Source organism: Lolium rigidum, chromosome 2 (assembly GCF_022539505.1).
Source record: "Lolium rigidum isolate FL_2022 chromosome 2, APGP_CSIRO_Lrig_0.1, whole genome shotgun sequence".
Lineage (NCBI taxonomy): Eukaryota > Viridiplantae > Streptophyta > Magnoliopsida > Poales > Poaceae > Lolium > Lolium rigidum.
Genome location: NC_061509.1, coordinates 164,347,266 through 164,374,743, shown reverse-complemented (window position 1 = coordinate 164,374,743; position 27,478 = coordinate 164,347,266). Strand labels below are relative to the sequence as shown.

The window sequence follows — 27,478 nt, the reverse complement described above, 5'->3', positions numbered from 1 at the left end:
TGGAAGCGAACGACGTTCACATCCTCGGAGCCAACAACAACGGCGACGGCAGCCCGGCCTATGATCCGGAGACTTAGCCGCCCGAGCATCAACGAGGAGGAGGCCATTGCCATCGGCCTGGCCAACAACGAGCTTGACCAGCTCGCTATTTGGGACAACCTCGGCGTCCAACTTCGTGAATCTTGGCTGACGCGGGGGCCGCTGCTGTCTCCTCCTATGTGGGACAACCTCGGCGTCCATGCCGACACGACCCGCACGCACGCGTCGTCTCTTGCTCCATCCCCGGCCTGGGATCCGTTCTTGCCGTCACCAAAGGCTCCCCTTCCTCCTCCGCCGCCCGTCTACCAACTGCCATGGTGGATGCCGGAAATCATCGACCTCGTCGGCGACGACGAGCAGTAGTCCATGGCTAGGTTTTAGCCTATCGTTTTTTATTTTTAATTTTTTATGCATTTTTATAATTATGTAAATTATGACTTTTTAATGAATGAAAAAATCACTTATTTTATGCGTCGGACCACTGGAAACACCTAAATGCAAATGGGCGCGTAGTCAATTTCAAGAATTTGAACCTACGCAAACGAACTTGGATCCGCTCGTTGGAGATGCGGCACACGGTCGGGTATGAAGATCAAATGAGGCAAGTTCTAGGTGGGTGGCTCAACGTTATGGATGCGTTAATGCCGAGTGGCGTCGAGGGGGACGTGCAGTGCTGGCCAATGCACTGAATTCGCCTCGGGGCTCGAGGTTTGCCATTTGACCACGGTGAGGTTTGAAAGCGAGCTAATTACACCTCTGGTCCTACAACTTGTGCACGATGTGAAGGTTTAATCCTAGATCTTGCAAAACCTGCAGCAACATCCTACAACTTGTAAAATGATGTGAAAATTTGGTTCTCAATCAATTAAAAACTGACATGTGGTATTTGTAGTTTTTGTAGAAAAACCCCTAAAAATTTTATCTGCCGAATCTCATGTGGGTCCTAGCTATCAGCGACTAGAGAAGCAAATAAAATGGTTTGCGAGAAGGAGGAGTCAACCTCAAGACCGGAGGCTGATTCCAGACCGCTATAGCCACAAGACCAGGCAACATTCTTTGTTGCATATCAGCACGTTGTGCTATTTCATCCGATAATACTAGAAAGAAAAATGAGGCTGTACACATAAAATTTTAGTTGCTAGGATGAGGATTCAAAGTCGCGAATAAGCTAGTGCTGACGCTTAAAAGAGGCTGCCGCTTAACTACACAACTCTTTCTGTTTAACTTGAGGAAGTAACTTTCTTATACACGATCCATTTGTTAAATTTTATAAAATTATTATAGCAAGAGTTTCAAATACGAATCATCTTCCAGGTTCGAAACATCAAGCACAAGATCTTTAACGTATATATAAGGAACTAGAGCATATGAGGTTTAGAATACACATTTAAGTTTATCTTTAGCATTCTTAAAATAATATCTATTGTGCACAACAGTATATTGTTATATTTTTCGTAAAGGAACTTTTTTTTACATCACCACCGCCTCCAGTAACAAACACGCATCACTTCTAATGTACATGGAACAAAAAACACCACGTTTACCACAAATAATGGAGGATTTTCATCTAAATCGTCATATAGCCCTTTTTGAAATATTCAAAAACGGCATTTTAAGTTGAGAATAAACCTGAAAACAAGTCAAGATATAGAAAATGTTGTGTTCTATGCACATGCAAAATTTTAGCCCGGGATATCTTACATTTTGGGTTGTGCAAAAAATGACAACATATTTAGTTGTGAAATCTGTCAAATTTTGTCATTTTTGTACATACCTAAATACTTTTAATTTTAGTTTTTTTTAACTTTAAATGCCGTTTTCAAAGTTTTAGAAAGACGAGCTACATGTAGCTTCGGCTAAAAAAATGTACACTCATAAAAACTGCATTTTCCTTTCTTAAAGTCTAACTCGACAATCTGTGCCTTCTTTCAAAATAAATATATTTCTTTCTGGAAGAAAGATAATTATTTGCCCTACCAAAATATTGTGGCCCTCGGATCGGCATATATGTAGGGCTACATATATATAGTTGAGGTGATGCCCAAAGATTCTCATCAGCTACGGTCGTTATACAATGCAAAGATCGCCAATTGTGGAAAGTCAACAGTCAAGAGCAATACTCTGTTTCCCCAATTTGCACAATCACATTACCAACTGTACAACATCAAAATTTGGCATCGGCAGCCAAGACGACTTGTAAAAAAAATGCACCAATGCCAGGGAAAATTTATCTATTTATGAAATCTAGGTTACAATAATAATAAATCGTGCACTATGAAGATAAAAGATAGATGTTCTAGATCTAGCTAAATAGGGGTATACGATACTTAATTTTATTATGGAAATCTCAAATGCTTCATCCTAGAAATTGTATACACTATAAACTAGTTTAGAAGAGGAGTGGTGCTATAGAACATGGGAGCATATGCTCCGTTTATTTTAAAATGCATCTTACATATATTTTTAAATTTCATAAAAAATGATACAAAAAAACCGCATGTACATCTTCACGTGCTACTCGTTCACAAAGTCGTTTCAGAAAAAAATCGACTTATGATATGGCATGTGGTAAAAAGACAAAATTCGGTGCTGAGAATAAGGTTGTTCACAAGATAAATTTTCTTTTTTTACATAGACCACACAAAATATTGGGTTTCATTGAAACCATGCGAACAAACATATATTATGGAGATGTATATGTAAAATATTTTGTAAATTTTTTATACTTCCAAATACAATTTTTAGGTAGAAGTAGCATATGCACGGTGAGCCAAATTGAATTTCCGCAAAGGGTCATGCATTTGTACTTCACTCTCTACCCAAGTATCATTTAATGAAATAGTTTATTTTCTATATTCTTAAATTGGCTGACATAGATGCACAAAAGCTTTCAATAAAAATGACAACACGTATCCATCTTATAAAGAGAAAATGATAACATGCATCCATCACTTAAATTACGTAATGTACAAGTTTGCTAAAAAAAAACAGGCGTGCTGCCAAAGGAAAATAAAGTTGAATTGTTACATTTCTCCTGAAAGGTGTGAAAAATCATCTATTCTCTGTATAATAGAGCAGCGTCCTAAACTCCTACTTATGTTATGTATACTGTCCGTGGTGTAGTGGCAAACCTGAGCTGATGCCGAACCTAAGGTCAAGAGTTCAATCCCACACCTTTGCACACATTAAATTTTATTTTACTTGTCTGCACTGACAGGTGGGACCCACATCTAGCTAAGATGGCATCAAGATCCCTATATGCCAGTTAAGAATATTAGCGATCTATCTGCAAAATCGGTAACGCCACGTGTCAGCTTCTGATTGACCGAGGACCAAAACTTCACATGATTAGCAAGTTGTAGGACTTGCCAGCAGGTTTTGCAAGATATAATCTAAGACCAAACCATCACATGATGAGCAAGTTATGTATAATGTCTGTGGTGTAGTGGCAAACATGAGCTGATGCCAAACCTGAGGTCAAGAGTTTGATCCCACACCTTTGCACACATTAAATTTTATTTTACATGTCTGTACTAACAGGTGGGACCCACATCTAAGATGGCACCAAGGTCCCTATATGCCAGTTAAGAATATTAGGGGTCTATCTGCAAAATCAGTAACGCCACGTGTCAGCTTCTGATTGACCGAGGACCAAAACTTCACATGACTAGCAAGTTGTAGGACTTGGCAGCAGGTTTTGCAAGATCTAATCTAAGACCAAACCATCACATGATGAGCAAGTTGCAGGACTAAAGATGTTATTAGCTCTTTGAAAGCGAGGAAGACAAGGGCTTGCAGTACGTCCTGCGCACACTGTCTGAGGTTCTGGGTGTACAGCTATACCGGAGTAAAGAAGCGAGCAAGCCATAGGAGACATTAAATTTTATTTTACCTGTCTGTATTGATAGGTGGGACCCGCATCTAAGATGGCACCAAGGTCCCTATGTGCCAGTTAAGAATATTAGGGGTCTATCTACAAAATCGGTAACACCACGTGTCAGCTTTTGATTGACCGAGGACCAAAACTTCACATGACTAGCAAGTTGTAGGACTTGGCTGCAGGTTTTGCAAAATCTAGGACCAAACCATCACATGATGAGCAAATTGTAGGACCAAAGATGTTATTAGCTCTTTGAAAGCGAGGAAGACAAGGGAAGAAGCGAGCAAGCCATAGGAAACATTAACAAATGGTAGTATGGATGCCCATGCTTACCGCAGTCCACCCGACGCTTGCAATTTTTTCACTAGAAGAACACTTTTAAAGGCTTCTTTGATTCATATGATTTGTATAGAGGTATGTATATTAATTTTATTGGTTTCGCTCTCTTTATTGAATGTTGCTATTTTCAATGTAGTTTGGATTAGTTGTTCACATATCTAATTACTAATAAATGTAACACAAATTGTCTTATTTTTTCTACTCCCTTCGTCTCGGTTTAACAGGCTCGCACGCAGTTTAAGACAAAACTTCACATGACTAGCAAGTTGTAGGACTTGGCAACAGGTTTTGCAAGATCTAATCTAAGACCAAACCATCACATGATGAGCAAGTTGTAGGACTAAAGATGTTATTAGCTCTTTGAAAGCGAGGAAGACAAGGGCTTGTACGTCCTGTGCACACTGTCTGAGGTTCTGGGTGTACAGCTATACCAGAGTAAAGAAGAAGCGAGCAAGCCATAGGAGACATTAAATTTTATTTTGCCTGTTTGTACTGATAAGTGGGACCCGCATCTAAGATGGCACCAAGGTCCCTATGTGCTAGTTAAGAATATTAGGGTCTATCTGCAAAATCGATAACGCCACGTGTCAGCTTCTGATTGACCGAGGATCAAAACTTCACATGACTAGCAAGTTGTAGAACTTGGCAGCAGGTTTTGCAAGATCTAGGACCAAACCATCACATGATGAGCAAGTTGTAGGACCAAAGATGTTATTAGCTCTTTGAAAGCGAGGAAGACAAGGGAAGAAGCGAGCAAGCCATAGGAAACATTAACAAAAGGTAGTATGGATGCCCGTGCTTACCGCAGTCCACCCGTGCAATTTTTCCATTAGAAGAACACTTTTAAAGGCTTCTTTGCTTCATATGATTTGTATAGAGGTATGTATATTAATTTTTTTTTGGTTTCGTTCTCTTTATTGGACGTTGTTATTTTCAATGTAGTTTGGATTAGTTGTTCAGATATCTAATTACTAATAAATGTAACACAAATTGCCTTTTTTTCTACTCCCTTCTTCTCGGTTTAACAGGCTCGCACGCAGTTTAAGACAAATTTTGACCATTAATTTGGTCAACAAAATAAAAGTTTATGTCTACAAAATGAGATTCGTATGCAAAAAAGCTTTTCAATTATATATTTTTTGTGACATATATTTCATATTTTATTAACCAAAATAATGATCAAAGCAATTTATTAAACTATGTGCGCGTCTGTTAAACTGAGACGGAGGAAGTAGAACGTAGGGAGTATCTAATAGGAGCTAATCCTATAGAAATTTTGCAGCGCAAATTCTATAGGAAAAATATTTAGGTCATACCTCATTAAAATTTCCTTGTTACAATCAAGAAGAACTCATATTTCCATAAAATTTAACTAGGAATGACATTCTAATCTATTTTTGTTTCTCTTATTCCTATGTTTGTTCTATCATAAATCAAAGTAGACCTAAGAATTTTTAGCTAAAAATCTTGGTACTTAATTTGAGAAACTGAGTCGATGATGGCTAAGACAAAGAGACACTACACATTCTTCCTACCAGATGTTAAGACTTTTTGCGTCTTTACTTTTTTACTTCCGTCCAATGTACCTCTAACTTTTGTCCTAGATTAATATAAATAAATTGGACTAACTTTACAGAGCAATAGCAACATATATAATAGTATATGACATCAAATTGGTACATTATGACATTATATTTCAAGACAATCTAGTGATACTAATTTAGCATAAGAAGTGTTGCTACTTTTCTCTCTAAAATTTGAAAGAATTAGAAGTTTGAATGGGGACAAGAGTTAGAAGTACATTTATTTGCGAATAAAGAGAGTAATTTCTTTGTGAGCAAATGTGAAAGATCAAAACATCAATAAGACAAACCAATTTGGAAGGTTTAGGAGCAAAAGACCTGAAGCAACGGTTGTCGTTGTGTTGGACGGGGAGAGACTACTGCGTAATGTGGAGTCACCGGAGACGGGGAGACACGAGGTACCTAGGTTCAGGTCTCACAACAGCGACGCGATCCTGCTTCCTACTATAAATCACTATATGGGCAACAAGTGTAGAATTACAATGATTTATGTGATGATTGCCCTAATGGCTTCCGTAGGTGAGTGCAATACGGATCTAACACAAAGTCCTAGATTAATACGCGAGCGGTAGGATTTTCCCTACTAGTGTAGGTCTCAGCTCTCGGCCCATAAAGACTATTCACACATGATTAAATAAATAATTATAAACATTGTTTGCAAATCCTTGATCAGTGAATAGTAAATAGTCTTACAATATCAAAAATCACGAACGAATCACTTTACAAGTATATGGGTATAGAGGTGAAGGTGGGGAGTGATGGAATGGTGATGGAGATGATAGTGGCGACAGAGCTTCGAGAAATGGTGATGGAGATCAGACTTTATGTGGACGGAGCTGCATTCTGGCGGCACTCTGTTGCCCTGATGACCTAGGGGCCTTCACAATGAATACTTCATTTGACCTCACAAAGCCACCAACACATGCTACGGCCGGACAACACATACGGGTGTCGCGGTACCAGTGCTTGTTAAATGTGCAGATGCTTGGTTTCGAAGGCTGGTTAACTTGGGAATCCTTCTAGCTCGCAATTCCTCCTTATTTGGCTCAGATTTCGTCATTAATGCGTCCAAATGTGCATAAAATAAAAAGATAGAGATTTGCACATCTATGTATTTATTAGTGATTGTTTTAATTGTAGAGAGATATTTCCAGAATAATGGTGGGATATGTTCGGTTTAAACAGAGATACGATGAGTGTATTTCCACTCATCAAATGACTAAGTTGGGGTTTGCACCATCTTAGGTCATTTTTGTCATGAGTCTTCCGAGTTCAGTCAAGTTTTCACTTTTGCTGAATAGTGCTAGACTTGAGGAGTTCAAACCAACTAAAGGGATCCCGTCAGGGATATCCTATCTCTCCATACTCATTCTTATTTGTAGCGGAGTGAGTTTAAACATGCATCGAACCTCACTAGGATCAAAGTGGCTCTAATGGTTCCGCCAATTTAGTCACTTGCTCTTTGTAGATGACAACCCATGGTTCGTCAAGGCTAATAGTGATGGAGCGAGAGAGATCTCTTCTGTGTTTGATAGCTACTATGATGCATCAGGGCAACGGATAAATTTATCAAAATCATCTATATATTTTTAGTAAGAGGTTCCCTAATGCTATTAGAAATAAAGTAAAAGGAATTTTGAATCTGCCTAATGAATCACTTTCAGAGAAGTATCTTGGTATGCCTTTGGACGTAGGAGCACGAAGAATGGAGCTTTCAAATTTTAAAAGGTAGAATCTGGAATGAAGCGAGGGGTTTGGCTGGAGAAACCGTTCCACCAGCTGGGAAGGAAGTTTTGATCAAATCAGTAGCCCAAATGGTGCTAGTATATTCAATATATGTCATGTTTTAAACTCCCTCGAGGTTTACGTGAACACATAAATTCTCTTATTCGCAAATTCTATTCGGGAACCAAACAAGGAGAAAGGATGGCGATTTCGGTGTCACGGGACACAATAACACAGTTCATGGGAGGTTTGGGCTTTAGAGATGCCGAGCTCCTCAGTCTCGCATTTGACAAGGCAAGCGTAGCGTATAGTCATGAATCTGGAATAATTGAACACGCGGACTCTAAAATCTCCTAGGAGATATGGCAAGCAAAGCGTATAGTCACGAAAGTTGAAACAAACTGTTGGAATCAATGCCCCAATCACAATTTGTATCCCTACTGCTGACTCTTTAGGAGATATGGGTTGCTCGAAGGAAAGCATAAACAGGACATAGTAACAATTGTTTGATTCCAAAATCCTTCAAATGCATGCATACAGGTATAGCAAAGGAAACACACTTGTTGGAACAAAAACAGCAGCAAATATGGCGAGCACATCAACATATGAACGGAGGGTCACATCGAGACTATATGCAGTAGAATCGACAAGCCGAAGAACGGTAGCAGCCGACGATGCGAAGACTGAACTGGACAAGCGATATGCTGGAGGTGGCCTTCTTCTTGGCATATATCTACACTTCACAGGCACCCCCTTGCGTGTCCGTTCCGAGCGGCGGATAACTTAGTTGCTCCGGTAGGACCCGAGCTTGGCAGCGCTGGCCCTCAGAACGTACTGGTGGTAGGCGGCGGCAATGGCGGCACCGATCAGTGGCCCCACCCAGAAGATCCACTGCACAAAACAAACAGCAATTAGTACGTGTGACGTGGCAGACCAGCGTGAGGAACATAAGCGCCGCTTCAGTATGAAGTATGAACCTTTTGCATAATTAAAATATCCAAGTAATATTTAATCACTTATCCTCTAACGACTTGACTAGCTGCGGTTAGAAGAACTGAAAACTAAACATAGTTAAATCATTTGGGCGATGGTGACATTTCAGCAGATTGAAGGAAAAGACAGCATGTTAACGTAAGATGTGAGGGAGTGGGAAGGGATTAGGTTACATATTGCCTTAAGTCAGTGGACGAGTTCTCTAAAAAATGAAGTCAGTGGATGAGTATGTCATGCATAACCTAAACAAGTGCTTTAAGCAAGCAGTTCGAATGACGATAGATTAAATTTTGGTGTGAGCTAGCTGTTCAATTTTGCCAGCCTTATCCTGCCGTTGATTTGCAATAGTCTTAATAATTCTGAGCCTTTTCCTGTAATATCCTTTGTGATCGTTAATTCACTAGCTAGAGTTTATCTAGTACCCGGTTGACTGAGAACTGTCACCAAATGCCAAATATGCTATGGCACTTCTTAATTGTGCTAGCAAATAACATGTATTTTCCAAGAGACAGATGGCACATATTGGTAATGTGTATACATACTTGGTCATCCCAGGCCTTGTCAGTGTTGTAGATGACCGCAGCTCCCAGGCTTCTCGCCGGGTTGATACCGGTGCCGGTGATGGGGATGGTGGCCAGGTGGACCATGAACACGGCGAATCCGATTGGAAGAGGAGCCAGCACCTGAGTAGTTGGTAAGTTCATAACACTCAGTTCAGATCATCAAACACATGCAAATATTACGCTGTATATTATATAGAGTAGCTAACTAAGAATGGAATTATAATACGTATTATTTTCAAAACTGAATATGCTTTGCAAGACAAGGACTAGAAAGGGACGGTTCCCCGAATCTGAATACGCCCAGGCAGCCATCGTTTTGATAGAATTTTCTCTTGTTTTTTTGCAATGTGTTCTTATCTCAAGGAATATATAACGCCATTAATTGGTGGAGATCATTTGCGATTCCCCACCTCAAATTTGCTGTAGGCGATACGGCGAGACAGGGACTACTGTACTGCCTGATCGTGTGAGAGAATCTTCCTATCTGCCTATTGGCAGGCAGTGGCTTGAACGTTTTGGTCCATTTGGTATTGCTTGATCTTTTTTATGAACTTTAGTCTTTAGGTGCACTAAAATGCTTAATTTTTCAGGATTGACGAACTTGTTTGGCCTACTCCTGTATATGCATTCTGTGTGAACAGTTGCTTGGAGAGCTGCATCCCAAATAAAGCGTTTTTGGAACCTAGGTACGGCAGAACCCATTAAACTTACCCCAACAGTAACTTACGGTAGTCGATTCGACTCCCAAGCTATATAACTTACTGTGTGGGTGAGTTTTCTTCATACTATTCGTCTAAAACTTGTCATTTTTCCCTAAACTGCATACTTTTGAATTTGGGTATAAAAAAGGCACACACATATATACGTGCATCCTCTACATGCAAAAATTTTGATTGAAATTTTTGGAGATCCGGAAATCGGTATTTCCGGCCCGCACGGTGAAACGGGTTCCAGAGTACCCGGGTTCCATCACGTATTTCTACATCCCAAAAGTATTTTGCTAGTATAGGATCGGTAGAAGGAACTCAAAATATCATATAAATATTCAATTATTTTACCAGCAATTTCAGCAATTCGAGTTTAACTTACAAGGACATTAAATTAGTTGCACTAGAATGTTTAATTAATTGTAGGTAAAACCTTGCATCCATAGGTGCATGGAAAGTGCTACGTGGCATGAATCAAAAGTTTAAAAGACTGTACTGGCAGGATCGACCATGAACAGTCTATTTCTGAAGGTTCCTTGCAAAATTGTTAGAATGTTTTCCGGATACATAATTAAAGTAAGTTGTTCGAATGCTATGTCAAAAGCAGAGTAAGTGCAAGGTCAACGACTTGGACAACACTCGCTGGCCATATAAGCATCAATTCTACAGTGATCAAAATGTACTCACCGGGATGTGGGAGTCGCGGGCGTTGCGCTTGGGGTCGGTGGCGGAGAAGACGGTGTAGACGAGGACGAAGGTGCCGATGATCTCGGCCGCGAGCCCCGTGCCCTTGGAGTAGCCTGCGCTGAGCTCGTTGGCGCCGCCGCCGTACCGGACGTAGTATGAGCTCTGGAAGCCCTTGACGAGCCCCACGCCGCAGATGGCGCCGAGGCACTGCGCGATGATGTAGAGCAGCGCCCTGATGAGCGACACCTTCCTCGCCAGGAACAGCCCGAACGTCACCGCCGGGTTGATGTGTCCACCTGCATCCATGCACAGTCGAGAGAACAGTTTCAGTCAGACACACATTTGCATGCGCGCATATAGCACGAAATTGCAGTTGGTTACAACTGATCGGTGATGGGTGGACGAATTACCTGAGACGCCAGCGGTGCAGTAGACGAGGACGAAGATCATGCCGCCGAAGGCCCAGGCGATGCCGAGGATGCCGACGCCGCTGCAGGCGGCGTCGGTGGTGTTGACGGTGGGGTCCGACTGGTGCTTGTAGCCGATGACGGTGGCGACGGTGATGTAGAGGAAGAGGAGCGTGGCGACGAACTCGGCGATCACCGCGCGGTACAGCGACCACTTGGTGAGCTCTTCGAAGTCGACGATCGGCGCTGGGGGAGGGTCCGAGTAGTCCTTCGCCGAGAACTCGCCCCCCTCGGGTGCCGCCTCAATGTCCTTCGCCATTGCTAGCTTGATTAGTTAGTGCCCTGCCCTGTGAGCTGTGTTTGCTGCAGTTGTGTGTGGTGTGAGGCGATAGGAGAGAGCTCAGGTATATATGGGGAGCCAGGGCGAGCTCATCATCAGCTCGACTTTGGCTTCGTTACGGGCGGGGCAGATTGATTATTAGCGAGGGATAAGGTTTTGTGCTTAATTTAGGGGAGATTTGGGTTATAATTTGCCGCCCACAACCGACTATGCCATCATCGATAGGTCATTTCGGAGCCTAATGATCGAACTGGTGGCTAGCGATCAATCGGAGGGGCTATTTTCTAAGGCACTATGCGCGCTTACGTACTGTTGTACTACTGCTCTGAAAAAAAGAATACGCAGAAAGGTCAGAAAGCACATCACTTATCGCTACTTCTAATTTAGCTAGCGTGGTCAGTAACTCATCAGCGGTGATGGTATATAGCGACGTTTAGCTAGGTGTTGGTATGCAGCGGATTAGGCAACGGCTAAAGGCTTGCGATTATCTTCTTGGAGCAATATCAGCGATGAGTTCGTTCAGAATGCACGCATGCATGCAGCTAATAACAGCACATCCATGATATGCACTCCACTACTAAGCACATGCATACTGCTCAATACATCCTCTACATATCCAAACATTTTTTAGTGGTGGAACTCCCAACAATTCGGCAGTTCAACTCCTATAGTATAAGTATACTCCTATCTTTTCGGGAACAAGTCGGTATAGATAGTGGTATCTTTCTATAAGAAATTCAAGTTCAGTATATCCAGGCACCAATGGAGATGCTCAGAAACTTGATTGATAGGAGTAGCAATAGCAAACAAAGACAGCGAATCGTTGCTCAGAAAGACAGCTTGACAAGCTACATACAAACGGAGATTCTTATCACTAGCTCGATTAGTTGCAACCTGCAAGCTGTATGAGGCGACAGCATATTAGCTACTAGCTGTCCTCCTCTTCTCCCCGAGAGAAAAACGTGCCCCTCAAACGTCAAGGCGGACCGCAGCTCGTTCAGTCTCTGTCCCAAACCACAAAGCCATCGTTACCCATGAGTCATCACTCATCACCATTAACGCTGATTAGATCCAACAAATCAACAAGGTTTATCTAAACTAAAGCATTTTCCACGACCACTTTTGCAGCCTGAGTTGTTCTCGTTCAGGCCTCTCTCCCTTTTCGCTCACGGCCGAAATCGCTTTCTCTGATCAAGACAAGTATAACGACGAAACAGATAGGCGCAGAACGTTCCCCTGTCTGCGAATATTTCTTTTAGATTTTGGCGATTGGACCCCTCGATCGAAGACGTCTCCTTAATTTCCCATTCTTTCCGCTCCAGCTCTTTTTCCCCCGTACTAATAACACCGTCGAGAAGCACAGCTTACGTATTCTCATACGTCCATACGGAGCCTAGGGACACGTGGGAGTACGCTGACAGTCAGATTTACAATATCCGGAACCGTCTTGAGCGACCTGCCAATCTGGCGCTGCCACCTACGATCCCGTGGCTGGAAAGAACCGGGCGGCTCGGGTCACTCTCGCGGCCCCAATCATCTTGATTTCCAGATGCTCCTCCTCGCAGCTACAACAGTACTCAACACTGATGCGATATATGCCTAAGCATTAAGGCAGGACAAGAGCGTGATCTCACACGCCATAAAGATCTAGCACACTACGGTAGAAATTTGGGGGTACATGCTTAGAGCATCTCCAGTCCCAAACCGTCCCCTAAACAGCGCCGAGCGCCGGATCGAGCGTTTGGGGACATGTTTTGTTCGTACCGCGTTTAGGGGATGTCGCTCCCCAGTCGCGTCCCCAAACACCCTCCCCAAACATTAAATAATGGTTTTTAAAAACACAACCATTTATCAAATATAGCATACAAATAAATATGTTTGCGGAGATTGTTTTCAAATTAAAATACAACAAATAATAAAACAACTAAACAAATGTAATAAATAGGGCTAGATCAAGGTGCCGCGATATTTGCTGATAATCTTTTGATCCTCCACAAATGCTCAACCAGATCAGCTTAAAGTTGCTCGTGAACATTGATGTCACGGATCTCTACGTGCATGACGAGGAAATCAGCAAAATATGCATGCAACTCATGATCAACCTCCGCATGAGGGCCCCGACACTCATAGGGACCAACATGTGTCCTGGCATGATTCTTGCGGTCATCCTCGATGATCATGTTGTGCATGATCACACATGCATGCATCACCTCCCATATTTGGTCGTGAGACCAGCTTAGAGCAGGGTATCGGACAATTGCAAATTGAGCTTGAAGCACATGATGCGTGTAGTTGACACGTCCGTTGGGAACCCCAAGAGGAAGGTGTGATGCGCACAGCGGCAAGATTCCCTCAGTAAGAAACCAAGGTTTAATCGAACCAGTAGGAGTCAAGAAGCACGTTGAAGGTCGATGGCGGCGGGATGTAGTGCGGCGCAACACCAGAGATTCCGGCGCCAACGTGGAACCTGCACAACACAACCAAAGTACTTTGCCCCAACGAAACAGTGAGGTTGTCAATCTCACCGGCTTGCTGTAACAAAGGATTAACCGTATTGTGTGGAAGATGATTGTTTGCAGAGAAAACAGTAAAACAAGTATTGCAGCAGATTTGTATTTCAGTATTAAAAGAATGGACCGGGGTCCACAGTTCACTAGAGGTGTCTCTCCCATAAAAGCATGTTGGGTGAACAAATTACAGTCGGGCAATTGACAAATAGAGAGGGCATAACAATGCACATACATGGCATGATAAGTATAGTGAGATTTAATTGGGCATTACGACAAAGTACATAGACCGCCATCCAACTGCATCTATGCCTAAAAAGTCCACCTTCGGGTTATCGTCCGAACCCCTTCCAGTATTAAGTTCCAAAGCAACAGACAATTGCATTAAGTATGGTGCGTAATGTAATCAACAACTACATCCTTGGACATAGCGCCAATGTTTTATCCCTAGTGGCAACGAGCACAACACAACCTTAGAACTTTCGTCACTCGTCCCAGTGTCAATGCGGGCATGAACCCACTATCGAGCATAAATACTCCCTCTTGGAGTTAAAAGCAAAAACTTGGCCGAGCCTCTACTAGTAACGGAGAGCATGCAAGATCATAAACAACACATATGTAATAACTTGATAATTAACATAACATGGTATTCTCTATCCATCGGATCCCGACAAACACAACATAGAGTATTACGGATAGATGATCTTGATCATGTTAGGCAGCTCACAAGATCCAACAATGAAGCACAATGAGGAGAAGACAACCATCTAGCTACTGCTATGGACCCATAGTCCGAGGGGTGAACTACTCACTCATCACTCCGGAGGCGACCATGGCGGTGTAGAGTCCTCCGGGAGATGAATCCCCTCTCCGGCAGGGTGCCGGAGGAGATCTCCAGGATCCCCCGAGATGGGATCGGCGACGGCGGCGTCTCAGTAAGGTTTTCCGTATCGTGGTTTTTCGCCTCAGGGGTTTCGCGACGGAGGCTTTAAGTAGGCGGAAGGGCAGAGTCGGGGGGCTAACGAGGGGCCCACACCACAGGGCGGCGCGGGCCCCCTTGGCCGCGCCGCCATGTGGTGTCGCCACCTCGTGGCCCCACTTCGTATGCTCTTCGGTCTTCCGGAAGGTTCGTGGCAAAATAGGCCCCCGGGTCTTCGTTTCGTCCAATTCCGAGAATATTTCGTTACTAGGATTTCTGAAACCAAAAACGACAGAAAACGAGAACTGGCACTTCGGCATCTTGTTAATAGGTTAGTTCCGGAAAATGCACGAATATGACATAAAGTGTGCATAAAACATGTAGGTATCATCAATAATATGGCATAGAACATAAGAAATTATCGATACGTCGGAGACGTATCAAGCATCCCCAAGCTTAGTTACTGCTTGTCCCGAGCGGAGTAAAACGATAACAAAGATAATTTCTGAAGTGATATGCCATCATAACCTTGATCATACTATTTGTAAACATATGTAGTGAATGCAGCGATCAAAACAATGGTAATGACATGAGTAAACAAGTGAATCATAAAGCAAAGACTTTTCATGAATAGTACTTCAAGACAAGTATTAATAAGTCTTGCATAAGAGTTAACTCATAAAGCAATAAATCAAAGTAAAGGTATTGAAGCAACACAAAGGAAGATTAAGTTTCAGCGGTTGCTTTCAACTTGCAACATGTATATCTCATGGATAATTGTCAACATAGAGTAATATAACAAGTACAATATGCAAGTATGTAGGAATCAATGCACGAGTTCACACAAGTGTTTGCTTCTTGAGGTGGAGAGAGATAGGTGAACTGACTCAACATAAAAGTAAAAGAATGGTCCTTCAAAGAGGAAAGCATCGATTGCTATATTTGTGCTAGAGCTTTTATTTTGAAAACATGAAACAATTTTGTCAACGGTAGTAATAAAGCATATGAGTTATGAAAGTTATATCTTACAAGTTGCAAGTCTCATGCATAGTATACTAATAGTGCCCGCACCTTGTCCTAATTAGCTTGGACTACCGGATCTTTGCAATGCACATGTTTTAACCAAGTGTCACAATGGGGTACCTCCATGCCGCTGTACAAAGGTCTAAGGAGAAAGCTCGCATTTTGGATTTCTCGCTTTTGATTATTCTCAACTTAGACATCCATACCGGGACAACATGGACAACAGATAATGGACTCCTCTTTAATGCATAAGCATGTGGCAACAATTATTATTCTCATATGAGATTGAGGATATACGTCCAAAACTGAAACTTCCACCATGAATCATGGCTTTAGTTAGCGGTCCAATGTTCTTCTCTAACAATATGCATGCTCCAACCATGAAGGTGGTAGATCTCTCTTACTTCAGACAGGACGGACATGCATAGCAACTCACATGATATCCAACAAAGAATAGTTGATGGCGTCCCCAGAAGCATGGTTATCGCACAACAAGCAACTTAATAAGAGATAAAGTGCATAAGTACATATTCAATACCACAATAGTTTTTAAGCTATTTGTCCCATGAGCTATATATTGCAAAGGTGGATGATGGAATTTTAAAGGTAGCACTCAAGCAATTTACTTTGGAATGGCGGATAAATACCATGTAGTAGGTAGGTATGGTGGACACAAATGGCATAGTGGTTGGCTCAAGTATTTTGGATGCATGAGAAGTATTCCCTCTCGATACAAGGTTTAGGCTAGCAAGGTTATTTGAAACAAACACAAGGATGAACGGTACATAAAAACTCACATAAAAGACATATTGTAAGCATTATAAGACTCCATACCGTCTTCCTTGTTGTTCAAAACTCAATACTAGATATTATCTAGACTCTAGAGAAACCAAATATGCAAACCAAATTAGCAAGCTCTAAGTATTTCTTCATTAATGGGTGCAAAGTGTATGATGCAAGAGCTTAAACATGAGCATAAAAATTGCCAAGTATCAAATTATCCAAGACATTTTAGAATTACTACATGTAGTATTTTCCAATTCCAACCATATAACAATTTAACGAAGGTGAAACTTCGCCATGAATACTATGAGTAGAGCCTAAGGACATATTTGTCCATATGCTACAGCGGAGCGTGTCTCTCTCCCATAAAGTGAATGCTAGGATCCATTTTATTCAAACAAAACAAAAACAAAAACAAACCGACGCTCCAAGCAAAGTGCATAAGATGTGACGGAATAAAAATATAGTTTCGGGGGAGGAACTCGATAATGTTATCGATGAAGAAGGGGATGCCTTGGGCATCCCCAAGCTTAGACGCTTGAGTCTTCTTAGAATATGCAGGGGTGAACCACCGGGGCATCCCCAAGCTTAGAGCTTTCACTCTCCTTGATCATATTGCATCATACTCCTCTCTTGATCCTTGAAAACTTCCTCCACACCAAACTCGAAACAACTCATTAGAGGGTTAGTGCATAATAAAAATTCACATGTTCAGAGGTGACACAATCATTCTTAACACTTCTGGACATTGCATAAAGCTACTTGGACATTAATGGATCAAAGAAATTCATCCAACATAGCAAAAGAGGCAATGCAAAATAAAAGGCAGAATCTGTCAAAACAGAACAGTCCGTAAAGATGGATTTTATTAGGCCACCAGACTTGCTCAAATGAAAATGCTCAAATTGAATGAAAGTTGCGTACATATCTGAGGATCATGCACGTAAATTGGCTTAATTTTCTGAGCTACCTACAGGGAGGTAGACCCAGATTCGTGACAGCAAAGAAATCTGTAAGCTACGCAGTAATCCAAATCTAGTACTTACTTTACTATCAAAGACTTTACTTGGCACAACAAAACTTAAAACTAAGATAAGGAGAGGTTGCTACAGTAGTAAACAACTTCCAAGACACAAATATAAAACAAAAATACTGTAGTAAAAACATGGGTTGTCTCCCATAAGCGCTTTTCTTTAACGCCTTTCGGCTAGGCGCGAAAGTGTAACTCAAGTAACATCGAGAGATGAAGCATCAACATCATAATTTGTTCTAATAATAGAATCATAAGGTAACTTCATTCTCTTTCTAGGGAAGTGTTCCATACCTTTCTTGAGAGGAAATTGATATTTAATATTACCTTCCTTCATATCAATAGTAGCACCAGACGGTTCGAAGAAAAGGTCTTCCCAATATAATGGGGCAAGATGCATTGCATTCAATATCCAAGACAACAAAATCAACGGGGACAAGGTTATTGTTAACCATAATATGAACATTATCAACCTTCCCCAAAGGTTTCTTTTTAGCATTATCGGCGAGATTAACATCCAAATAACAATTCTTCAATGGTGGCAAGTCAAGCATATCATAGATTTTTTAGGCATAACGAAATACTTGCACCAAGATCACATAAAGCATTACAATCAAAATCTTTGACTCTCATTTTAATGATGGGCTCCCAACCATCCTCTAGCTTTCTAGGAATAGAAGTTTCAAGTTTTAGTTTCTCTTCTCTAGCTTTTATGAGAGCATTTGTAATATGTTTTGTGAAAGCCAAGTTTATAAGCGCTAGCATTGGGACTCTTAGCAAGTTTTTGTAAGAACTTTATAACTTCAGAGATGTGGCAATCATCAAAATCTAAACCATTACAATCTAAAGCAATGGGATTATCATCCCCAAGGTTGGAAAAAATTTCAGCAGTTTTATCACAAGCGAGTTTCAGCAGTTTTAGCGGTTTCAGGTAATTTTGCACGCTTTGCACTAGGAGTAGAAACATCACCAACACCAATTATTTTACCATTGATAGTAGGAGGTGCAGCAACATGTGAATCATTAGCATTGCTAGTGGTGGTAATAGTCCAAACTTTAGCTACATTTTCCTTTTTAGCTAGTTTTTCATTTTCTTCTCTATCCCACCTAGCACGCAGTTCAGCCATTAATATTATATTCTCATTAATTCTAACTTGGATGGCATTTGCTGTAGTAACAATTTTATTTTCAATATCCCTATTAGGCATAACTTTCGATTTCAAAAGATCAACATCGAGGCAAGACTATCAACTCTAGAAACAAGAATATCAATTTTATTGAGCTTTTCCTCAACGATTTGTTAAAAGCGAGTTTGTGTACTAATAAATTCTTTAAGCATGACTTCAAGTCCAGGGGGTGTATTCCTATTATTGTTGTAAGAATTCCCATAAGAATTAGCATAACCGTTACCATTATTATAAGGATATGGCCTATAGTTATTACTAGAATTGTTACGATAAGCATTGTTGTTGAAATTATTATTTTTAATGAAGTTTACATCAACATGTTCTTCTTGGGCAACCAATGAAGCTAATGGAACATTATTAGGATCAACATTAGTCCTATCATTCGCAAGCATAGACATAATAGCATCAACCTTATCATTCAAGGAAGAGGATTCTTTAACGAATTTACCTTCTTACCTTGTGGAGCTCTTTCCGTGTGCCATTCAGAGTAATTAACCATCATATTATCAAGAAGCTTTGTTGCTTCACCAAGAGTGATGGACATAAAGGTACCTCCAGCAGCTGAATCCAATAAATTCCGTGAAGAAAAATTTAGTCCCGCATAGAAGGTTTGGATGATCATCCAAGTAGTCGATCCATGGGTTGGGCAATTTTTAACCAGAGATTTCATTCTTTCCCAAGCTTGAGCAACATGTTCATTATCCAATTGTTTAAAATTCATTATGCTACTCCTCAAAGATATAATTTTAGCAGGGGATAATATCTACCAATAAAAGCATCCTTGCATTTAGTCCATGAATCAATACTATTCTTAGGCGGAGATAGCAACCAATCTTTAGCTCTTCCTCTTAATGAGAAAGGGAACAATTTTAATTTTATAATGTCACCATCTACATCTTTATATTTTTGCATTTCACATAGTTCAACAAAATTATTGAGATGGGCAGCAAGCATCATCGGAACTAACACTGCAAAATTGCTCTCGCATAACATGATTTAGTAAAGCAGGTTTAATTTCAAAGAATTATGCTGTAGTAGCAGGTGGAGCAATATGTGTGCATAGGAAATCATTATTATTTGTGCTAGTGAAGTCACACAACTTAGTATTTTCAGGGTTGGCCATTTTAGCAGTAGTAAATAAAGCAAACTAGATAAAGTAAATGAAAGTAAACTAATTTTTTTTGTGTTTTTGATATAGCAAACAAGACAGTAAATAAAGTAAAGCTAGCAACTAATTTTTTTTGTGTTTTGATATAAGTGCAGCAAACAAAGTAGTAAACAAAATAAAGCAAGACAAAAACAAAGTAAAGAGATTGAGAAGTGGAGACTCCCCTTGCGGCGTGTCTTGATCTCCCAGCAACGGCGCCAGAAATTTGCTTGATGCGTGTAGTTGACATGTCCGTTGGGAACCCCAAGAGGAAGGTGTGATGCGCACGGCGGCAAGTTTCCCTCGATAGAAACCAAGGTTTAATCGAACCAGTAGGAGTCAAGAAGCACGTTGAAGGTCGATGGCGGCGGGATGTAGTGCGGCGCAACACCAGATCCCGACAAACACAACATAGAGTATTACAGATAGATGATCTTGATCATGTTAGGCAGCTCACAAGATCCAACAATGAAACACAATGAGGAGAAGACAACCATCTAGCTACTGCTATGGACCCATAGTCCGGGGGTGAACTACTCACTCATCACTCCGGAGGCGACCATGGCGGTGTAGAGTCCTCCGGGAGATGAATCCCCTCTCCGGCAGGGTGCCGGAGGAGATCTCCAGGATCCCCCGAGATGGGATCGGCGGCGGCGGCGTCTCAGTAAGGTTTTCCGTATCGTGGTTTTTCGCCTCGGGGGTTCGCGATGGAGGCTTTAAGTAGGCTGGCAGGCGTGAGTCGGGGGCTAACGAGGGGCCCACACCACAGGGCGGCGCGGGCCCCCCATTGGCCGCGCCGCCATGTGGTGTCGCCACCTCGTGGCCCCACTTCGTATGCTCTTCGGTCTTCCGGAAGGTTCGTGGCAAAATAGGCCCACGGGTCTTCGTTTCGTCCAATTCCGAGAATATTTCGTTACTAGGATTTCGAAACCAAAAACAGCAGAAAACAGGAACTGGCACTTCGGCATCTTGTTAATAGGTTAGTTCTAGAAAATGCACGAATATGACATAAAGTGTGCATAAAACATGTAGGTATCATCAATAATATGGCATAGAACATAAGAAATTATCGATACGTCGGAGACGTATCAGCACACCAAATGCCTTCTTCGCATCCTTCCTGCAAGCCTCTTGTCGCGCAGCAAAGTGGGAATTCTTCTGACCTGATGGATTCGAGATTGTTTCGACAAAAGTGGCCCATTTTGGATGTATACCATCGGCTAGATAATAGCCTTTGGTATATTGGTGGCCATTGATCTCATAGTTGCATGGTGGAGCATGCCCTTCCACTGGTCTGCTGAAGACCGGAGACTGCTGCAACATGTTGATGTCATTGTAAGATCCCGCCATGCCAAAGAAAGAATGCCAAATCCGGAGGTCATAATCTGCCACAGCTTCTAGCACCACACTGCAATATCCACGACGCCCTTTGTATATACCTTGCCAAGCAAACGGGCAGTTCTTCCATGACCAGTGCATGCAATCGATGCTTCCAAGCATTCCAGGGAATCCTCTGGCAGCAATTTGTGCCATGATCCTTGTAGTCTCTTCCTCAGTTGGCCCTCTCAAGTAGTATTTGCCAAACTTTCCCACCACAGCTCGGCAAAAATTGTACATGCACTCAATGGCAGTAGACTCACTTATGCGAAGGTAGTCGTCCTGTGTATCGGCAGGTGCTCCGTATGCAAGCATCCTCATGGTGGCGGTGCACTTATGAATCGACGAGAACCCGACATCGCCTACAACGTCGTGAAGTAGGGGTTGAACTCTCGAACGCCATGGAGGATATTCATGAACACACCCTTGCTCATCCTGTACCGGCGCCGAAAATTGTCGGCATGTGTTGCATCATCTACGAAGTAGTCGTTGTGCAGCATGGTATGCCCCTCCATCCTCTGTCGGGGGCTTTGACTTCTTTCTCCCCGGCCTTGATCCTCCGCGGCGCGGCCTCTTCCTCTTCTCTGCCTCGGCGTCAAGCACGGCCTGGAGGGACGCGATGATCAGCAAATGCTCCCCAAGATCATCATCGAAGGCTTGCTCATCCTCCAGTAGTAGGGCAATCATCTCGTCGTCGCTATCCATGTCTGAAGCAAAATCAATGGTTCAAATTGCGCCGCGGCAGACGAGGCAACGAACAGCGGCCAATCGCGCGTACCTGGCAAGTCGTCGAGCACCTTGTGTGCGCGGAGGTGGGGCGGATTTGACGCCGCGTTCTGGGGCGCGCTGGCGAAGCGGCGGCGGCAGAACGACCGGCGAGAGTGCCAGCCGCGACGATGGTGACGACTCTCAGAAGAGATCAGTCGTCGAAACGGCCGGCAAATCCAGCGGCGGCGGAGGGGTGGGAGGCGCGGGAGGGAAGGAGCGACGAGAAAAAGGCGCGAACCAACGGTTTTATGGAAATAGTCGCCGACATGTGGGAGTCCGCCTCGCTTTTCGTTGTGTCCGGCGTGCCCGGAGCGTCCCCTGTGGGGCGGGGACGGCCTCAGGGCACCGGACACCTTATCGGGGCGCCGGACAAAAAGCGGCTTTGCGGGACGCGCCTGGGAACTTTTTTTTGTCCGGCGCGCCCCAAATCTCTTTGGAGAACAGTTTGGGGGACGCAACTGGAGATGCTCCTAGAGGCACATTTTAGATATGCCCTAAAATGTTTCAATTCATGGCACATGTTTAAAGTGCCCTAATAAAACGTACCTACCGGGGCACATATCTAAAGTACCCTAAGAGCATCTCTAGCAGAGTTCGTATTCGTCCAAACCGAAAACGCAGAGTTCGGTCTCCTAAACTGTTCAATTTCAATGGTTTTAGTGACAGCGCAAATTAGAAATCTAACTCGTGAACTGAAAACTGAAAATCAAACATCGCGGGAAAATTTGCTGCGATGATCTTGCGAACTTGAACCCATTCTTGTTCCGATCGAGCTACATTCATTAATAGTTTACATATAACTAGCCAAAATACGGCTCTGATCGAGCTACATTGCTTAATTTGATACCTAAACTAGTAGATTAGGCCCCGGATTGTCACCGGGCAGTTCTTACGGCGGCGGACGGTTTATTCCTCACCGGCGACACCTACGCGACGACGAGCGCGACCACCTCGAATGCTGCCGCCTCCGCCGAGCTCCCGCAGATGAGTGGCGGTCCGCCTGCGTCGTCGTCGTCGTTGCCGTCACCGCGCGAGGGAAGCGCCGGCAGCGGCGGGCTGCACGAGATGGCGGGGGGCGCCTCCTCGGCTTCTCCTTCGCGCACCTCCTCGTGCACTGCCCGGCGCGCGAAAGCACGCGGCCACATCCGTGCAGCTCGCTTCCAAGCAGCGTCGGAGCGCACCCGCCTAGCGCGCTCCGCCTCTGACCGTACACCCGGCGGACGCGGAGCTGGCTTCCCGCCGCCGATTCGGCCCCCTCCCCTACCTACTTGTCTTGCGCGGCCCATTGCGGACGGAGGGGTGGTGGCGGCAACGGCGGAGCGGGCGTCGGCGGCGGCGGGACTGCTTGCCGAGAGGAGGAGAGCGAGCGGCGGCGGAAGTGGTAGCGGCGGAGGGGAGTATGGTTTAGAAACCGAACCCCCCTCTGCGTCCCCTTTTAATACGGGGCGGCCGCGGAGTTTCTCGAGCTCCCGAACTCATTTTACGGGCCTGGCCGCGAGTTCGGGCTCCGTTTTGGTCTAGTTTTGGCCTAAACCCGTATTTCCACCGGACTTTTTCGATTTCGAGCAGTTTTACGGGTACTGGTACTGTCAGAGATGCTCTAATAGAACATACTTATAATGGCACATGTCCAAAGTGCCCTAATAGCTATATGGCTATGAGGGCACATTCTAAAGTGGCCTAACAACTATGTAGCTATGAGGGCACATATCCAAAGTGCCCTCATAGCTATTAGGCAATAAGGTATTTGTTCACTATTTTATTTATTTTTCTGTAGAAATTTCCTTCTATCATATAGTATTATTTTATTTCACAAATGTTTCTAAAAAAGAAAAAAAAAACATAGACATAGGTTAACTGTAATTCGTCTGTCTGCGGCTGTCTGGACGCCTGGACTTGGCCTAGTGGACCAGCCCACTAGGGCCAACCTTGTCGGGTCAAGCCCGACCCAGCTCTCTTCTTTTCTCATTGGCTTCCTCTTCCTCTGTCGTTCTCACACGCACGCGCGAGCTCAAGCGACGCCCATGGCGCCGTCGCGCTGCAGCCTCCTCCCGGCCGCTCCCGGCCCCCTCCGACGCCGGTGAGGTAGGGAATTTGCTCCGCCTCGACCTGCTCTACCACCCCATTCCATTCGATTCGAGCCTTACTGCCTCCCTCGTCCGTCCCCAACCTGAAAACCCTAAATTGTTGTCGGCTTATTTTGCCGCCGCCGGTCTATTCACCCGCAAATCCTCCCTCGCTCGCCTCCCTCCCACCACACCCACTTCACCGAAACCCTAGCCATGGCCGCGGCCGTCTATCTCTGTGCATCCCCGCCGTGCGCTCCCCTTGCGGGGCCCTGGCAGCGCACTCGATCTCCGTCTACACGGCGCGGCTCACCATCAAAACCCCTATGCTCCTTCACAGCTCACATCCTCGACCCGCCATAGCCGTCGGATCCCTCTACAAGGCCAAGCTCATCTGCGACTTCTGCCACCTCAACGACGACCAGGAGGACATCACCGTCGGCATGGAGGCCGCCATTACCTGCAAGGACTCTCTCATCACCGCCTACTGCGACCACTTCCATCAGCCACGAACTCCACGCATCTGGTGAGTTTTACCCTTCCTCCTATTTCGATTTCACGTATCTCGTTCAGTTGGATCATTGCATGTGTGCTTGTGAACATAGGTTATCCATTACTCTGGTTGGTTTCTAGGAAATTTGATGAAAATTTGGTTGCATGCTATCTGTTTGTTATGATGCATGTGTTGTACATAGTGTTGGAAGTGTTGTATCGGATCCTTCATTAGGCAGAGAGCTTCGAAATTGGCTTGTACCATGGGCGCAGGCATTCTTTGATATTTTGTTGGTAGCGATTCTATTAGTTCCTGCATTTGGGGACACATTCTTTGATATTACGCTGTGACCTCACATTTCGTCATCGTCTCCGGTGACTGAATAACCAGTAGTCAAGTCGGCACTCCCGTATGCATGACAAGCTCGTGACGTACGAAAGTCACTGAACTCCCGTATAGTTTGTCAGGATAATATGATGCTCTTATGTTGTGCAAGTGTCAGAGGGCGTGCCATACGGAAGTGTCCCGTGTTGTAGCAGCAGTGACTCAGTGAGCGACATGCTGGTAGAATATGGTAGATATAGTAAGCCACCCGTTCAAATTGAGGCCTATTTCGTGGACTTGATTTAGCTGTTGATTTGCTAGTGGAGTCAATCTTAGTATGCTCCTATGTTTAGTCCATGTCTGTGTGACTCACTTAGATCAACAGTAGGAGTTCATTGGAAAATAAGTGATTGTGTGACTCACTTAGATCGACAGTAGGAGTTGTTTGGAAAATAAGTCATTGTGTATTTGTGTGACTCACTTAGATCAACAATAGGAGTTGATTGGAAAATGAAAGAGCACTGTTCCTTCGATATTATCCTATAAATATTTCTTGCATGAATGACGTTCTTAGTAGCTGAAGTGTGCTTGCCACAGTGATTTATCTGCATGTCCATTTGTTCTCTGACTATATCATCAGTTTTCTTATTTGCTTCCATTCGGAAAAAAATACTGATTTTGGACCTATACAAGTTACTCTTGTTTTCCATGGCATATCCATCTCAGTTTGCATTTTCGTTTTTCAGTAGGCTCATGGCTTATTCATCTCAAGGAAAATAATTGTTTCTACATGACTATGTGTCTTATGTTAACTTCACATCTCCTATTGTTATTTCTTCACTTGAGAAAGCTAGAATTGTTTTTTAAAATCCTCATTGGAAACTGATAAGGTGTTTTTTGAAGTTGTGTACTTGTGTTGAGTACTTCAGTCGCGTAGTACATTTTTCCAGTTAATATTCGTTCCTGTCTTCATGATATCAAATTTTTTTCAAGAAGAGTGAACTCAATCCTAAGATTGCGCCATATATATTAACACCAACAATACTGTGAAACCAATAATCTCTGAACTCCTATTGATTTCTGAAAACATTGCTCTTCTTTGTAATAGTGTAGTGCTATGTGACAATGATGCTTCTTTGTACTCCATTCATTTTTTTGAGCATGTACCATGAAGTAGCCGCCGATATTTCAGCCATAAATGATGCATGCGACCATGCATTCATTGTGTTAAAATTCATTAGACAGTAAATACTAGTATGTTATTAGTACCCTTTTCCACAAAGCAGGATGATAGTATCCAATCGTTTTGGGTAGTGCATTGATCTATCCATGCTCCCCAAAATAAAGTGTGGTTTTCTTTGTTCCTTTGAATTGAGCTCTGCAATTGTTGGTTACTTAGTGGAGACTGGAGAGTGGAGAGTGTCATGGTTTTTTCATTTCTCCTTCAAGCATTGTCTTGCTAACTTCGATATTTCTTTGCATGTTTCCGCTCTTTTCTGCAGTGCATAGGACTCGAAACATTATGTCAGGGCATCATGTCTTCAGACCATGTGAGATGGTCTCTACTGACTCTCTGGACAAAAAACGCAGTAAGTATGTGGATCATTGCTATCTTGGATAGTTCAAACAGCTTTTCATGTTGAAGCCTAACAAGTACAGTTGTGCTATAGAGTACCATACTCTGGAGAATCAGGTGATCTGTCTACATATATTTCTGTGTAGATTCGTTCCTTAATGCAGTAATTTTTCTTAACAATAACACCGGGTATTTCTCTTAAGGCCAGTGACATCAAGGAAGATGCAGAGTCGCAAAGAATGCAATGAGAAGATTTAGAAATGGAGCTACAGAATGTCAGGCACCAAATGCCATCCGTACCATCCTCTGGGTGTAATTATTTAACTGGAAGATGGAATGGTAGAGTCAACGGTCTCAATTCAGGTTTGCATGATTACCAGCCTTGTTACTGGGACGTTAACGGGGTGCAAAAACTATGTTATCATGCTTACAAATATTTCCCATGTTATCTGCATTAAATAACCTCTTGCATCCGCTTGAGCTTTATTTTCTCAAAACATTTACAATATTGCACCCTCCTTGATCTAGGGTTTGAAGCATTCGGAAGCAAGTCCAGATTCAGGCCTCCACCAAGCAAATGTTGAGAAGGACTACATATATGAGGTGTGGTTATATGTTCTGCCAATTGATGTATTTTAAACATTGTACTATATCTGTTGATTTGCTAATTGATTAACAATTTCAATGGCCCAATGTAGACCAATCAATGTGAAGTGTAACATAATAGTAATACGATTTCTTAAATGCATTCATATTTATGCTATAGGATATTTCTGCATTTCCCGATCGAAAATTTCATGGGACAAGAATGAATAATGAAAAAAGTCCATAAGACAGATTGGAGATAATGATAAAGTCACTGTTAAAAAAATCGGCTGATTAACCAGTTAACTGGCTGATTAATCCCTACTCGGAGGGCCACCGAGTAGCCGGTAAACTGATTAATCGGCCGATAAATTGATTAACTACCTGCGTGGATCCTCCGTCCAATCTCAGGTGTTTGGTGCAGCGGTCG

At 43.1% G+C, this 27,478-nt stretch overlaps 1 protein-coding gene and 1 long non-coding RNA gene across 3 annotated transcripts; one reads left to right on the top strand and one right to left on the bottom strand.

Annotated features, from left to right (window-relative positions):
* Nucleotides 1-8,054: 8,054 nt before the first annotated feature.
* LOC124692544 (probable aquaporin PIP2-2) lies at nucleotides 8,055-11,517 on the bottom strand. The gene is made up of 4 exons (XM_047225940.1): nucleotides 10,927-11,517; nucleotides 10,517-10,812; nucleotides 9,102-9,242; nucleotides 8,055-8,457 (listed from the first exon to the last, which is right to left on the bottom strand). The coding sequence occupies exons 1-4, from the start codon at nucleotides 11,240-11,242 to the stop codon at nucleotides 8,350-8,352; spliced, it is 861 nt and encodes a 286-aa protein (XP_047081896.1). The 5' UTR covers nucleotides 11,243-11,517; the 3' UTR covers nucleotides 8,055-8,349.
* A 12,538-nt stretch (nucleotides 11,518-24,055) lies between these two features.
* Nucleotides 24,056-27,211, top strand: LOC124687621. 2 transcript variants are annotated; one of them, XR_006998261.1, is made up of 4 exons: nucleotides 24,056-24,596; nucleotides 26,390-26,476; nucleotides 26,667-26,826; nucleotides 26,992-27,211. It is a non-coding gene; the product is annotated as an uncharacterized LOC124687621 (long non-coding RNA). The 2 variants fall into 2 exon arrangements; XR_006998260.1 differs by having other exon boundaries at nucleotides 26,667-27,211.
* Nucleotides 27,212-27,478: the final 267 nt, after the last annotated feature.

Bases quoted from the DNA above. Each gene is read 5' to 3' on its own strand.
- LOC124692544 (XM_047225940.1), bottom strand. From the start codon at position 11,242: ATGGCGAAGGACATTGAGGCGGCACCCGAGGGGGGCGAGTTCTCGGCG. The intron at 9,243-10,516 runs GTGAGTACATTT...CCAACTACTCAG, and splicing joins CCCGCGACTCCCACATCCCG to GTGCTGGCTCCTCTTCCAAT. The intron at 8,458-9,101 runs GTATGTATACAC...TGTTTTGTGCAG, and splicing joins ACAAGGCCTGGGATGACCAA to TGGATCTTCTGGGTGGGGCC.